This window comes from Hypomesus nipponensis, chromosome 18 (assembly GCF_054491055.1).
Source record: "Hypomesus nipponensis isolate SF chromosome 18, ASM5449105v1, whole genome shotgun sequence".
Lineage (NCBI taxonomy): Eukaryota > Metazoa > Chordata > Actinopteri > Osmeriformes > Osmeridae > Hypomesus > Hypomesus nipponensis.
The window spans coordinates 15507162-15519774 of record NC_140378.1 but is presented as its reverse complement, the minus strand read 5'-3'; the positions used below and the strand labels follow the sequence as shown (position 1 = coordinate 15519774).

The 12613-nt window shown below is 47.3% G+C and overlaps 2 protein-coding genes across 3 annotated transcripts; one reads left to right on the top strand and one right to left on the bottom strand.

Moving 5' to 3' along the window:
* The first annotated feature begins 578 nt into the window (after nt 1–578).
* On the top strand, nt 579–2896 carry tsr2 (TSR2 ribosome maturation factor). The gene is made up of 5 exons (XM_084679481.1): nt 579–773; nt 981–1071; nt 1182–1273; nt 1805–1972; nt 2121–2896. The coding sequence occupies exons 1-5, from the start codon at nt 696–698 to the stop codon at nt 2244–2246; spliced, it is 555 nt and encodes a 184-aa protein (XP_084535607.1). The 5' UTR covers nt 579–695; the 3' UTR covers nt 2247–2896.
* A 615-nt stretch (nt 2897–3511) lies between these two features.
* Nucleotides 3512–12505, bottom strand: srpk3 (SRSF protein kinase 3). 2 transcript variants are annotated; one of them, XM_084679478.1, is made up of 16 exons: nt 12398–12505; nt 11818–11932; nt 10283–10884; nt 10082–10190; nt 9784–9871; nt 9585–9672; nt 9131–9237; nt 8576–8741; nt 8015–8040; nt 6521–6728; nt 6086–6337; nt 5893–5990; nt 5654–5761; nt 5322–5391; nt 5013–5105; nt 3512–3845 (listed from the first exon to the last, which is right to left on the bottom strand). In XM_084679478.1, the coding sequence occupies exons 1-16, from the start codon at nt 12411–12413 to the stop codon at nt 3661–3663; spliced, it is 2331 nt and encodes a 776-aa protein (XP_084535604.1). In that variant the 5' UTR covers nt 12414–12505; the 3' UTR covers nt 3512–3660. The 2 variants fall into 2 exon arrangements, with proteins under 2 accessions (XP_084535604.1, XP_084535606.1); XM_084679480.1 differs by lacking the exons at nt 3512–3845; nt 5013–5105 and having other exon boundaries at nt 5384–5473.
* Between the last annotated feature and the right edge of the window lie 108 nt (nt 12506–12613).

The following is a 12613-nucleotide window of genomic DNA, read 5'->3' as shown; positions in this document are numbered from 1 at the left end:
ACGGTTTGCTCGATGTCCTCCTCTGGCTCGGCCGGGTGAGGTTCCGGACTTGGTGATCGGGATCGGCGCTCCCAAACACCGGCCCGTGACTTCTTGATGTCATTATTCCACTCAAATAACGAAGGAACAGAGCCTGCTGCTAAAATCCGTCTACCCTTAGCAGTAGTGTGGATTTCATGGTCCTGGAAATGTCGACTGCATACCTTGGTGTGTTGGGTCACCGAAAATGTCACCCTCCTTACTGAGTGCACCCACCGCGCACGAAGGCAGATGTCTTTCGGGAAGCAGTGGAAGCTCAATTGGCTGTTATAACGACTTGAAGCCGAGCAAAGTGGCACACAACAGTGCTCCTTAGACCCAACAATAGTACATTGAAACTTAAATGAGTCACGTACATTATATTTCTTTTTCCGTACAATAGCACCACTCATCTTGTTGTTTGTTTCCCAATGCGGATGCGGACAGGAAGTAAGTAGGAAAATGAAATGCCGACTTCTAGACCAAAGCGGAAGTTCGTCACGACGCTTGTCTATCGGATTTTGGAATTGAAATAAACATTATGTTGCTGATTTGCTTCCATAATCCTAAATCACATTTGATTTTGAGGCGTTAGAGAAAAAAAATCTATTCCATCTACGATCCACTCCTTTTCGCTAAACTGCAACTTCGACTGGTAATGCCTGGCTGTTTCCAAAATGGAAGCGCACAGGTCTACACGTGAAGTGTTCACTGAGGCAGTACGAGCTGTATTAGAAACATGGCCTGTTTTACAGGTACTGTACTTTTACTAACAAATACGCAATCAAATTTAGACAGTAGCTACTTCGCATACTGTCAAAAGCTAGCTAGCTATACGATTGGTAGCTTGTTTTCTGTGTAATTGTCTGTTGTGGATGCACCCAAGCAGGCTACTAGTTGCATTGTAATGCGCGTCACAAACAGTAGGACTTGGGCACTTGAGTATTTTTCTGTGTTTGCAGATAGCCGTAGACAACGGTTTTGGAGGTGTGTACGGCCAAGATAAGGCAGACTGGATGGTGGATGTGGTTCAACAATATTTCCATGACAACGGTAAAGCTAATACAGATCTTCTCTTACTTCATATTTTTCTAAATGATAAACTTCTACCTAATTTGCATTAAAGCTACGATGAAAATATCTAGCTGTATGTGCCTTCGCAGCTAATCTTCAGCAGTATGAGGTGGAGGACTTTATTGCTGACCTGATGAACAACGAGTTTGACACAGTGGTCGATGATGGCAGTTTACCACAGGTGCGGTACAGCTAGATGTCGCAGAAATACACGTCCTTCACTCCAGTAGAAGTACAGATACTCATGTTTAAAAAGACTCTGGTAAAAGTTTAACTACTCACTGCACTTTTTCACTCAAGTTCAAGTATGTAAGTATGGGCTCTGACATAGCAATAGCTTACATTTGTTCTGCGTGGTAGCTAGATAACAGGAAATGAAAAAGGTGCACAATGTCAATAATAAATCAATGCCATTGTCACCAAATACAGATTAATTCTAAAGTAATAACCCTGGTTAAAAAAATGTACGTAGAAAGTACAGATATTTGTGTAAAAATGTAAGGAGTGAAAGTAAAAAGTTGTCCGAAAAATACATAGTGAAGTAAAGTACACATAGCAGAAAATCTACTTCAGTACCGTAACGAAGTATTTCTAGTACTTCATTACCTTCCATCTCTGATGTAATTTAACTTTTGGCCCATCTTGAATGCCCTTATTTACCTAATGTTGCAGGAATGCTGGTAGCCTGATGGTCTACTTCTTGATTATCCAGATAGCTGAGCGTATCTCCGAGCAGTTCCTGCGGTGTCAGCAGGGGAAGCTGTCAGAGGTCAGTGAGCAGACAGCAAAGCTAGTGGAGAGGAAGGTTATCAAGAGGGCTACGGTCACAGCTGCTCCTACGGCTGGTGAGGAGGAAGGCAGTGATGAAGATGAGACAGAGGTGAGGTTTCCTCGCATCAGAACATTACAGGATTAGATGAACAAAATGATGCTTCAACTAGTGAATTCTTTCATGAAATAAACTCTACAACTATTTAGATGAGTCACAATATTCTTCAACAACTAAATGTCATGTGATTGTTTGACAGGCGATGGAGTGCGAGGGAGCGTCGTCAAGTTCGGTCACCCAAGCAACAGCCCCTGCCAGGAAGCCAGACCCCCCTGCCCCAGAGGAAGAGGATGATGGATGGACGGTGGTACGCAAGAAGAAGTGAGGGAGGAGAACTGAGAAGGAATGCTAGCAGCAAGGAAAAGAGCTGTAGATGGGAAATAGATATTGAAGACTCAGAGACTTTTATCAGAGCTGACTACAACCATCAGTGGACATTTTATTTATATCAACGGTTTCCACAACCAGTTGTTGCCATCAGTGTCTATTGATCCCCATGTTGGGAGTCCAAGGGAGTGGATGCTGGGGATTTTTGCTGTTTTCTACAGAAGGTGTATATGTATTACTGGACCTCCTGAAGGGCAGATGTTGTAAGAATGACTTGCTCTTTGGATCTGAGGGATAAGAGTTTTAATCTTAGCTGGTTAAGTGTCAGACCCAGGCCAGACTGCATCTGCAATAGAAACTGTCCCGGTGGAATATTGTGTTTGCCAAAGTTGTTTTTAAAGGGTGAACAATTTTTTTTGCTATTTTACCTATTTGAAAAATTCCATCACTTTCCATCAACTCCAGCAATTATCCAAATTTTCTTAATTTTGGCACATTTTGTAACTTACCAAATTACTGATGGAGTCGTTACATTTACTGGACCACTTTCTAAACCATGACATAGAAAGTAGCAGCAGCAGAAAAATGTAATTTAAAAGCCATTTTCTGTGTATGACAATAAACACTTGTGCATCCAGTTTTCAAAAAGGATTTATTTATTTCAGAAGAACACAGGTTGTAAGATCTCTGGGTTCAGTTCTTTCATTCATATTCGCATATACTTTTAATGTTCACAAAATATGCATTCCACACAGTTTGGCGACATGTATAAAAAAAAGTGAAGGCAATTATATTTTTTTGTATTTTTTTTCCATTTCACATCTGGCATATCAAGGCACTATTTTAACATATATGTGACTGGGGGACAAGGTTGTACACTCAAACAAACTACATATACAGTATCATAATACCTCATTCTTTATCTTTCCATTTACACAGTTGTAAAGCTTATTCAATAAATTAAAGATTGGTAGACATTAGCTTACTGCTACTTATGTGCTCAGTAAGAGTGGATACGATACTTCCATTTATATTAGCTACAGTAGTTAAATTATACTTTTACATTTCATGTTTGAAGAGTCCTGGATGGATAGGTGTCCAGACTGATCTAACTGTACAGACAGTTTTGTAGACAGACAGTAAAGACATGGTAGGCCTAGTGTGATTGTGTATATTATTATGTTCAGTTCTAGTCAACAAAAATTGATGCTCATCTCAGCTGGGGGGGTTCTGGTGCCCAGAAGTGGTGTTAACACACTTATCAGAGCTGAGAAGGAGGTACTGCAAACAGTGGTAGTTGTAGTTATTGTGTTTAGCCAGGTATGCTTGTTTAGAGCAAGAAGTAGTTCTTCCAAGAGGTACGTGGTAGCCTGGTAGCTGTAGTTTGAGATGTGAGTGGTAGTTGTAGTCCTTTAGGAGTTGAGCCAAGGGTGTTGCAAACACTGTGCAGCGGTAGCCCTCTTCTCAGGGACAAGCTCCAGCATGGTCATCAGGAAGTCGCTGAATTGGGCTGTCTGCTCCAGGGGCCATTCATACTTCTCCAGGAGTACTTCAAAAAGACCCCAGGGCTTCAAGTTGGCAATGTGGCGCAGTTCACCTGAAGCAGAGACAGACAAGATACATAACAGTGTCAATGGAATATAATTGGTATACTGTACCTGGCTCCACTCCAGAGAGCAGCGCAGCCTAATCCCAACAAAACGAAATCATTGCAAGGCAGACAGCAGACAAACAAATCTTTATTTAAGCACCAACACATTCGATGAGGCCATTTTGTCACTCCCTATAATCATGCTTTTACAACAGGTGTGTGACTGAACCCATATTACAATGTTCAATGGCCAAACAGCCATTGCTGGAAATAAGGGTTGTGTAAAAACATGGTAGACATCTCATTTTCATACAAGGATGCATTTTCTAAGCACAAATTCTAGGAAGGACCCCAGAATTTCTCTAGTATGGGAACATTGCAAGCTAAAAAGGGGGCAACCTAGCATATCATATTCTCCTACAGTAGGTGATCTCACTGAACATCCTTTCCTTCTCTGCCAGCGAGAAACCGATCCTGGAAAGACACGCGAGATGTAGGAAACTCTATCTAGCTGACTGCACATCTTTCCTGTTGACTCACTAGTGCACAGGGATTCTCAACAACTCCCAGGCTTTGAGCTCAGACGTGTCGGTCAAGCCCACCAGGATGAAAAGCATACCTTCTAACTGTTACTCAGGAGTGTACTGTCATCATCTCAGCCAGCTGTAGGTCTAGTGTGCACTGCTTTGAGGATGAATTGTTGACATATGTAAATGTTATACATCTTGTAATACATCTTGTAAATGTCTCCTTTCATTGGTGTATTGTCTTAGGTTTAATCTGTGTCGACCATTATCTTCCTCCTTTTCTCTCTTATGTTGGAAATCAATTCCCGTTTGCTTTTAGCTCTGTCAGTTTCTAATGTACTGGTTAACTGATGACCCAGCTCTTTAGCTAGTTTTGGCAGTCATACAGGTATTGTTGAAGCACGAGTTAGCATGCTATTTTAAAAGTGTTCTCAATGTATAATGTAACGACATATTACAAAACGTAAAAGGCCTAAATAATCAAACTAGCACTACACTGATGTCTACATATGACAGAGCAAGTACAGCAAGTGCACATAACACCAAAGTTACTCTTCAATTCTTGTTAACTTCTGGAGAAAAAAAAAATACCTACCTTAAAAAAAACACTTTCAGAAAAGTGCAACTCTAGAAAGAGGGCACTGACCTTTACGGTTGAAGTACTCCCGTGAGTACCTTCCAGAGAGGGCGAAGTGTGGGGGTATGGCGCCCAGCAGCTCTATAATGTGGGCTATATGATCTGACCCAGGAGGACAGAACCGCAGCGTTAGGAACAGCAGCACACAACATCACTCCACTGCAGCCAGCACCGTGCACCACCCATCCCACATTGGTCTAGCTCTGTGTTCATTCATCTCTCCGAGTAACAAAAACAGCACGCTTGAAAAGGCAGAGTATGAATAAGGGGTCGCTTGGCTGGTCGATTCAGCCTGCATGTGGAGGGGTGATTCTGTACCTTCGTCTCTGGTGTAGTCCTCTCCTGAGTGGGGTTCAAACAGATAGTCTCCTGTGGCCAGCTCAAACGCCTGCAACACAGCATAACTCGAGTCAACCTTGGGGTGATGCATCACCCAGCTGCAGGCATGCAGAGCAGGGTGGAGGGAAGGGCTTGGAGAGGGAATGGTGCATTAACAGAGACAGAGAGAGGGTTAGAAGGGAGGAGACTGAAGGTTGACTGGTCTAGTCCTGGTCCCCACCATACAGGCTGCGCTGTGTAGAAGGAGGGTGTGTGTGTGTGCGTGTGTGTGTGTGGGGGGGGGGGGTTCAAGACGGTAGGTTGATCGGTACCATGCAGGCTGTGCTCCAGATGTCAGCAGGCGTCCCATACTCTGCTCCTATCAGAACCTCCAGGGCTCGGTACTGACGCGTCTGGATGTCCTCTGTAAAGTGCTTGTGCTGGAGGGATGAGGAGGACAAACAGAGAGAGTGAGAGAGCGGAGCGGAGGATGAACTGAAGAGATGGACTGGCAACTGCCCCTAAACGTAAACAGCTCGGTCCAGCCAGACGAGGGTCCATGCCTACGTACCACCCAGCAGGCATTTCCCAGGTCGGCTATCTTGATGCGGAGTTTGTCTGCGTTCCCAGGCTCCAGTGGACTGACCAGGAAGTCTGCTGCACTGAACGCTAAAACCACACAAGCCAGACAAGCTTAACATCACAAGCGAAGCTGGACGTGTGAGAGAGTGGCTCAATGTGTGAGCAGGGGGTGTATTACTGACTGCCTGGGGACTGGATGCTGTCTCTGCCAGTGGAGTATCCAGACAGGGTAGAGAGGGCGGAGTCTGAGGTGGCCGACAGGATGGACATCCCTGATAGGCCAGAGCCTGGGCTGGAGAACCGTAGCAGGTCATGACCATTACACCTGTCGTCCAACCAGGACGAGGCAGGCTCCGGACTGGCCTTGGCATTGGCTGTGGATGAGGAGCCTCCACAGGGGTGGCAAGCTCCGTTGCCATTGACAACGGACAGCCCTGGGGAGAACAAGGATTGCGAGATCAGTGATATCCTAACTTGAAAGGACTGTATAGGACTGTTCCTCGCTCCTCTCCATGAGGTAATCCATAATGATTGGAAAGGTGAACTAGGTGACATGAGATTGTCTACACAGCTAACACAAGCCTACATCTGTCCTACACGAGTTCTTTAACACTCACGGTTGGTCTGTCTGTCTGTGTGTCCCCCGTCCTCCTGGTCTCCGCAGGGCCTGCGTAGGGGGTTGGAGGAGGTGCCGGGATCAGTAGGAGACAGGCCGTCTTCCTCCTCCAACTTCTGCAGGTCCACCAGTCTCTCCTCTAGGAGGCGCTGTTGCCTCTTGGCCTTCCTCTTCAGCTTTTTCTTCTTGTTCTTAGACAGCCTCCCCGCCTAAACACACCCACCCGCACACAAACCCACACCCACACACACCCACACATAGATGACGGTACAAGAGTCAGGTGTCAAGCATCACCTACTCTGAACAACTTTGTGTACACACATTTCCACGTCAAGCTGTATGCAAGAGGCCATGTTGTGAAAGACAACACATGCTAGAACACAGGCTATTGACACAACAGGCACTGGCTTCAAATAACACCTCAGAAGGAGCGACTGCTTCCATAATCTGATGTCATTCACGCCTGTCATTCCTCATGGTGGAAAAGCCACCATCACCACCAACTGTTGACAGTCTGTATACTTTACCCCTACTAATTCTCCCTTCGTGGGGAACCCCCCTCCTCCTTCCCAGGACACCCCACCTCCCTCCTCAACATACTCCTCTCTCCCAGGAGCCACCCCACCTCCCTCCTCCATATCCCCTAGATGACCAGCTCCTGCTATTTTAGGCTCCTCTGCCAGTGGCCCAGTTCTCCAGCCTTCTGACCTGCCACCTCCCTCCTTCACCAGGGTCCTTGGCATCACACACACACATCTCCATCTCCATGCCAAGGCTGTACTCCTGCAGTGCCGATTCGGGGACCATTTTAAAAGAAAGGTTGTGTGTGTGTGTGTGTGGCAGCAGTATGCGCCGTCAGAGCACAGTAGCCTTCCTCCATAAATGCCAGAGCTCCTCAGAGCTGACCTCGTGACCTCACAACCTCACGTGTCAGCTGGCATGTGGGCTAGCTATGGCCAGACGGCGCGAGCTGTGCTGAGGCAGCGAACGAGAGTCCCACCCCTCCGCATGCCTGCAAACGGCCAACTGGACCGGCGCACACGCAGATCCTATGGCAGTTCATGCCTCGCTATTAACAGACAGTCGGTTACTATAGCTGTACCACCCCTGTCTGCCAAAGGACATCACATTACACACACAGTCAGAAAGTGGTTAGGGTAATATACTCACTACTTCACACACAACTCGAGGTGAGTGTGAAAATGCTCAGGTCAATGTTAGTCACCGTGGTTCACCACAGTGAGAGTCCTTAAGCACTGTTCACCACAGTGACACCTGTGTGTTTCTGCACATAGGTGTGTGTGTGTGTGTGTGAGGCTGTGCTACAGGGTTATCCCCTACTGTATATCAGGACACCTATGTGTGTGTTTTTACATGAACTGTGTGTGTGTTTCTAAAGTCCAAACATGAATGTGTTTCCAGTGTGCTATGTGAGTCTATTCCCTCTAGAGCAGGCAGGCAGGCAGGCAGAGCAACACCCTCTGTCTGGACGTACCTGAGATTCCCTGGGAGCCGTGCTAACTGTCATCAGAACCCACAGGAGGAGGGGATAGAGGGGGGAGGAGGGGGTGGAGTATGGGAGGGAAGGAGGGAGGGTGGGATGGAGGAAAGAGGGTAGCAGGATGGAGGAGAGGACGACAGACCATGAAAGGGAGGGATGAGCAGAGATGTAAGAAGCCAGGTCAGGAGAGAGGAGAGCGGGAGGAGGGTGAGGGATAGAAGAGGGAGAGTATGAATGATGGCAGAGGGTGGATGGAGGGATAAATGGGAGGAGGAGGGAGGGAGGGTGAAACAGAATGAGCACAGACACACAAGAAAAACAGCACAGAGTTAAAAAACAAGTAGACAGAAGATAGGACGATGACCAGATTTGATAAACAGACAGCAAGCAAGAGACCGAGAGGAGAGAAATAAAGAAATAAAAGGAATTCTAAACATGCAGGAAAAACATATTACGTTAAATTCTCATGATAAATAAAGTAAAATCATAATGATTGCATTAACTGGTAACCTCAATATTTGATCACATCTATCCAATGACAGCGCTCCATCTCACCGGAGGACCCAGAGGGAGGAGGAGCTCCTGACTGTTGCCAGATGGTGGCCTCGGCAGCCAATCGTCTGACATATACCTCGTCAACGTCCAATAGAATGTTCTCGGGCTTGATGTCTGTGTGGATGATCTTACATTTGGTGTGGAGGTAGTCCAGGCCCTGGAGAACCTGGGAAGGGGGAAGAAAGAGGGGTGAGGAGAAGGAGGAAGGACGAGGAGATACAGGGAGGAGGAGAAGGAGGAGAGGGAGAAAGGGGAAGATGAGGGGAAAAGGGATAGGTACAGTTATTCAAATCTCTGGGCTCTTACCCCCGCCAACGGAAGATTAACAAGAGGAAAAGCTGGATTTGAGTCGACTTGGTTGATTCTACTCAGCAGCAGGGGTAAATCTCCTGGGCCCTCTCAGTGGTGGCGGAACATTGTTGAACAATGCCTGCTGTCTCACATTATGGGTTCATAATGTGAGATTTATTCATTTAGGTATTTGAAATCGAGGAATCCAACTGAGGTGAAGAAGTTAGCCGAGTGCACGGCGGACATAGAGCGTGAGCGACTGACCTGTCGGATAATGCTCTTCACACACACCAGGGGTAGACCCATGTAGTTGGACTTGATGATCCACTTCAGCAGCTGGTGGCCCAGAACCTCCAGAACCATACACACGTCTGACACACACAGGAGGTTAGGGAGAACCACAGCTCAGTTCAGACCCACAGGACCATGACCCGTCCAGCATCAACACTGGGCTCAAGCTGGGGAACCAGACCACTGTGGAGCGCAGTGAATATCTCCCAAACAGGTTAAACTGACGGGGTGGGGGAGAGAAAGACAAGGGACGGATGAATTTGTATAGACAACAGAGAGGACAGGGAAGAGGAGATGGAGAGTGTGAGGAAAAACGTTACGGAGAGAGAACGTTGTGCGTGAGGGAGAGCAGTGTGGAGAGGAGGGAAAGATGACGGAAGGAGACATGAGGAGCGTTTGAGGAGGAAGAGCGTTTCCGGAAGGATACGAACTCCGTTAATTCCGGAGATTTTGAAGTCGTCTATCAGCTGGACCATGGTCTCTCTGTTGGGGTCGGTGGGGTCGCTGTCCCTCACCTGCAGACAAACACACAGCCATCTGTCACTGATGGGGAGTGATGGTGTGTACGACCAACAAGGCTTTGCCAGAAATTAGGGCACGAGGAAAAGAGGAAAACTGGAACTCACACATTTGAGCAGTTTGATTTCATCCAGAGCGGTCTCTGTGTAGTGCTGCGCACTCTTCACCACCTTCAGGGCCACAAAACGCTTCCTCCTGTGAACAGCCGTTATCAATGAGCCTGTCCCCTCTCACATCCACAGCACCTGGAGTGGGAATCTGGCCTAGGAATCTTTAGGGCACTAAACACTTGGGTTACAAACCCTCGTCCCTAGATTCAAAGTCCTTGTGACTAAATGTACAAGCGTATAGGCAATCAGCTGCCCAAGCAGTCTTTGAGTGTGTGTGTGTGTATGTAATACTTACTGTAGGTCCCAGCAAAGCCATACAGTAGAGAAATGGCCCCAGCCCAGCTTCCTCACTACATGGTAGCGGCCGTTGAACAGGTCTCCTATTTTAACTGGGTAGTAACCACCTGCAATACACAAACACAGCCTAGCTAGCTCACATCCTGACATAATGATCTAGTGATGTCTAGTGAGATGTCATACAGATCTAGAGATCTACCTTTGCAGTAATCTGTTGGATCCTCCTGCTCCTCATCGTCAGATCCCAGCAGCTCTGGAGGGGGCGGAGTGAAGTCTGGCGGGGGTGGGCTGAGAGCTTGAGGGGGAGTGGTCTGAGAGGCAGGAGCCAATGACGTGGGAGGCGTGGAGGAGAAGATGGGTGGTAACCCCAGTGACGGGGCAATAGATGTGTACAGTGTCTCGGGAGTCTCAGGAGAAGGCAGGATGTCAGAGGAGGAGGTGGGGGGGATAGGGATGGGCCGGGAGACTGGGGTGCAAGGGGTCTGGGAGGAGACTGGGCCACACGGCTGGAGACTGGGGGGGCTCTGGGAGAAAGTGACAGGAGCCGGGGGATGAGATTTAGGGGGCGTGCAAGAGAAGATCAGATGGCTGGTGGGCTTGGGATCGGGTGGGGTCTGAGAGAAGCTGAATGTGGTGGTGGGGGGCAGAGGCTCAGGAGGGGTTTGGGAGAGGTTCAGGGGGGCAGGGGGTTGAAGGTCAGGGAGGGTCCGGGACAGGTCGAGAGGGGGGGTCTGGGAGGGAGTGGCAGGCCTGTGGAGGTTGAGGATGTTGCAGAGAGCATCTGAGGACGGGATCTGGGGCCTGAGGTGCAAAGACAAGATCACAAGTTAATCAGTGTCTAACCAAGGAACATTTTCAGAAGGAAAAAAAAGTGTTGTATATACATCTTATATCATAAATGTACATTCATACTGGAACAACTGCTATGTACACTGTAAGTCGTGTCTGACTATATCTTTCCAATTGTATGCTCCTTATATAGGGAAAATATAGTACATTACTGTTAGGACAGATATGACTAGATTATTTGACTTGATATGAAATCTGTTTTTTTCATTTGGCATTCCGAATCCTGTGATTTTTTTTTGTCACAATGAGGGAGTTTCTTCTGTGATAGCATGTACCAGATCAAATGGAGGTCCTACGCAAATAGAAGCTAAGCCTGTCTCAGGACTAAATCAATCAATGGTGGGTTGTTTAATCAGCAGTGAGACGTGTTAGTTCAAGCTGAGCCCACATAGCCTTAATAGCCCTAGTGACGTCCTTCTGACATGAGTGAAATGTGCATTGTTGTTCAGGTTCACCAGGGCTATATTAAAACAGGCTCGCAGAGAGAGAGAGAGAGAGAGAGAGAGAGAGAGAGAGAGAGAGAGTGAAAGAGAGAGAGTGAAAGAGAGAGAGTGAAAGAGAGAGAGTGAAAGAGAGAGAGTGTGAAAGACAGAGAAAGAGTGAGAGTGAGAGTGAGAGTGAGAGTGAGAGTGAGAGTGAGAGAGAGAGAGAGAGAGAGAGAGAGAGAGAGAGAGAGAGAGAGAGAGAGAGAGGAGGGGAGGAGGACATGAGTCAATGTGCTTATCTGGAGAGGTGAGCCGGTTGACCGCCTACGGGTATTTTTAGCACCATACACTCAGACACCAACCCAGCCGCAGAATCTAGAACACGCTCTGCTAGCTTGCTAGGTAGCAACAAACACAGCTACACTGGCTAGCATGATGAGTGGTCTGGGCTGAGACATACCCAGTGTCCAAACTGGCGATGTCCTCGGTGGCCTCTTTTCGGTGTTTCTTCCCTTTTTTCTTGTGTTTCTTGCCGTGGCTGGTGCTGTGCGGACTGCTGTTACCGCTGGTCAATGCTGTTGACCACATAAAAAGAACAGATCAAGCAAGCAGTACGGCATGATAGCGCAGGCAGAAACAGCGGCGCATCTGCAGCCCTTTTACAGCCTGCCTAGGCTATCAGCTGGCTGGCAAGCAAAGCTCGGCTTTTCAATATAATAAAAGTATTTGAGTGACTTACAGTGAAATCTGGCATTAGCCAAGATGCACTGTAGCGTCATAAAATGTGTTCGTCAAATCGCTACACATAAGCCGCAATGGGCCGCATGATTAACGTGGGCCAGGCAGACTGACAGCAGCCTCTCGGCTAGCATGTTAGCTATAGCAGTTAGCTGGTAAACTAGCAGTAGTATTGTACGATCAACGTTTTAAGAAAGCACATTTTGACAACTCCACGAAGGAGTCAAACATTCGTCAATCAACTATAGTAAACTTGCAACATTTGACAATTCAGACATAATTTTCGCGTGTTTAACTCTCACCGTTCATGGATATCATCAGGACAGCTGTCACCACGCACACTGGCTGTCAGTATTTTGGTTCACGCATGCGCTGTGTGTAATGGTGAGTGCGTGGTTCTGGTTATGGAGCAATGGTCAGAGTGGAGGATGCTATGCTATCCGCTTACTGTAACTGTATCTATCTACCAGTCTGCTATCAACCCCTACATTATGTTAAAGGGCTGCGCATAAACGTTC

Coding starts and splice junctions, on each gene's coding strand:
- srpk3 (XM_084679478.1), bottom strand. Junction 8,742..9,130: donor TGAAGAGCATTATCCGACAG/GTCAGTCGCTCA, acceptor CCCCCTTCCCAG/GTTCTCCAGGGCCTGGACTA. Junction 5,106..5,321: donor GGACTACACCAGAGACGAAG/GTACAGAATCAC, acceptor CTCCTGGGTCAG/ATCATATAGCCCACATTATA.
- tsr2 (XM_084679481.1), top strand. CDS start 696: ATGGAAGCGCACAGGTCTACACGTGAAGTGTTCACTGAGGCAGTACGA. Junction 1,072..1,181: donor ACAATATTTCCATGACAACG/GTAAAGCTAATA, acceptor GTGCCTTCGCAG/CTAATCTTCAGCAGTATGAG. Junction 1,274..1,804: donor ATGATGGCAGTTTACCACAG/GTGCGGTACAGC, acceptor TTGATTATCCAG/ATAGCTGAGCGTATCTCCGA.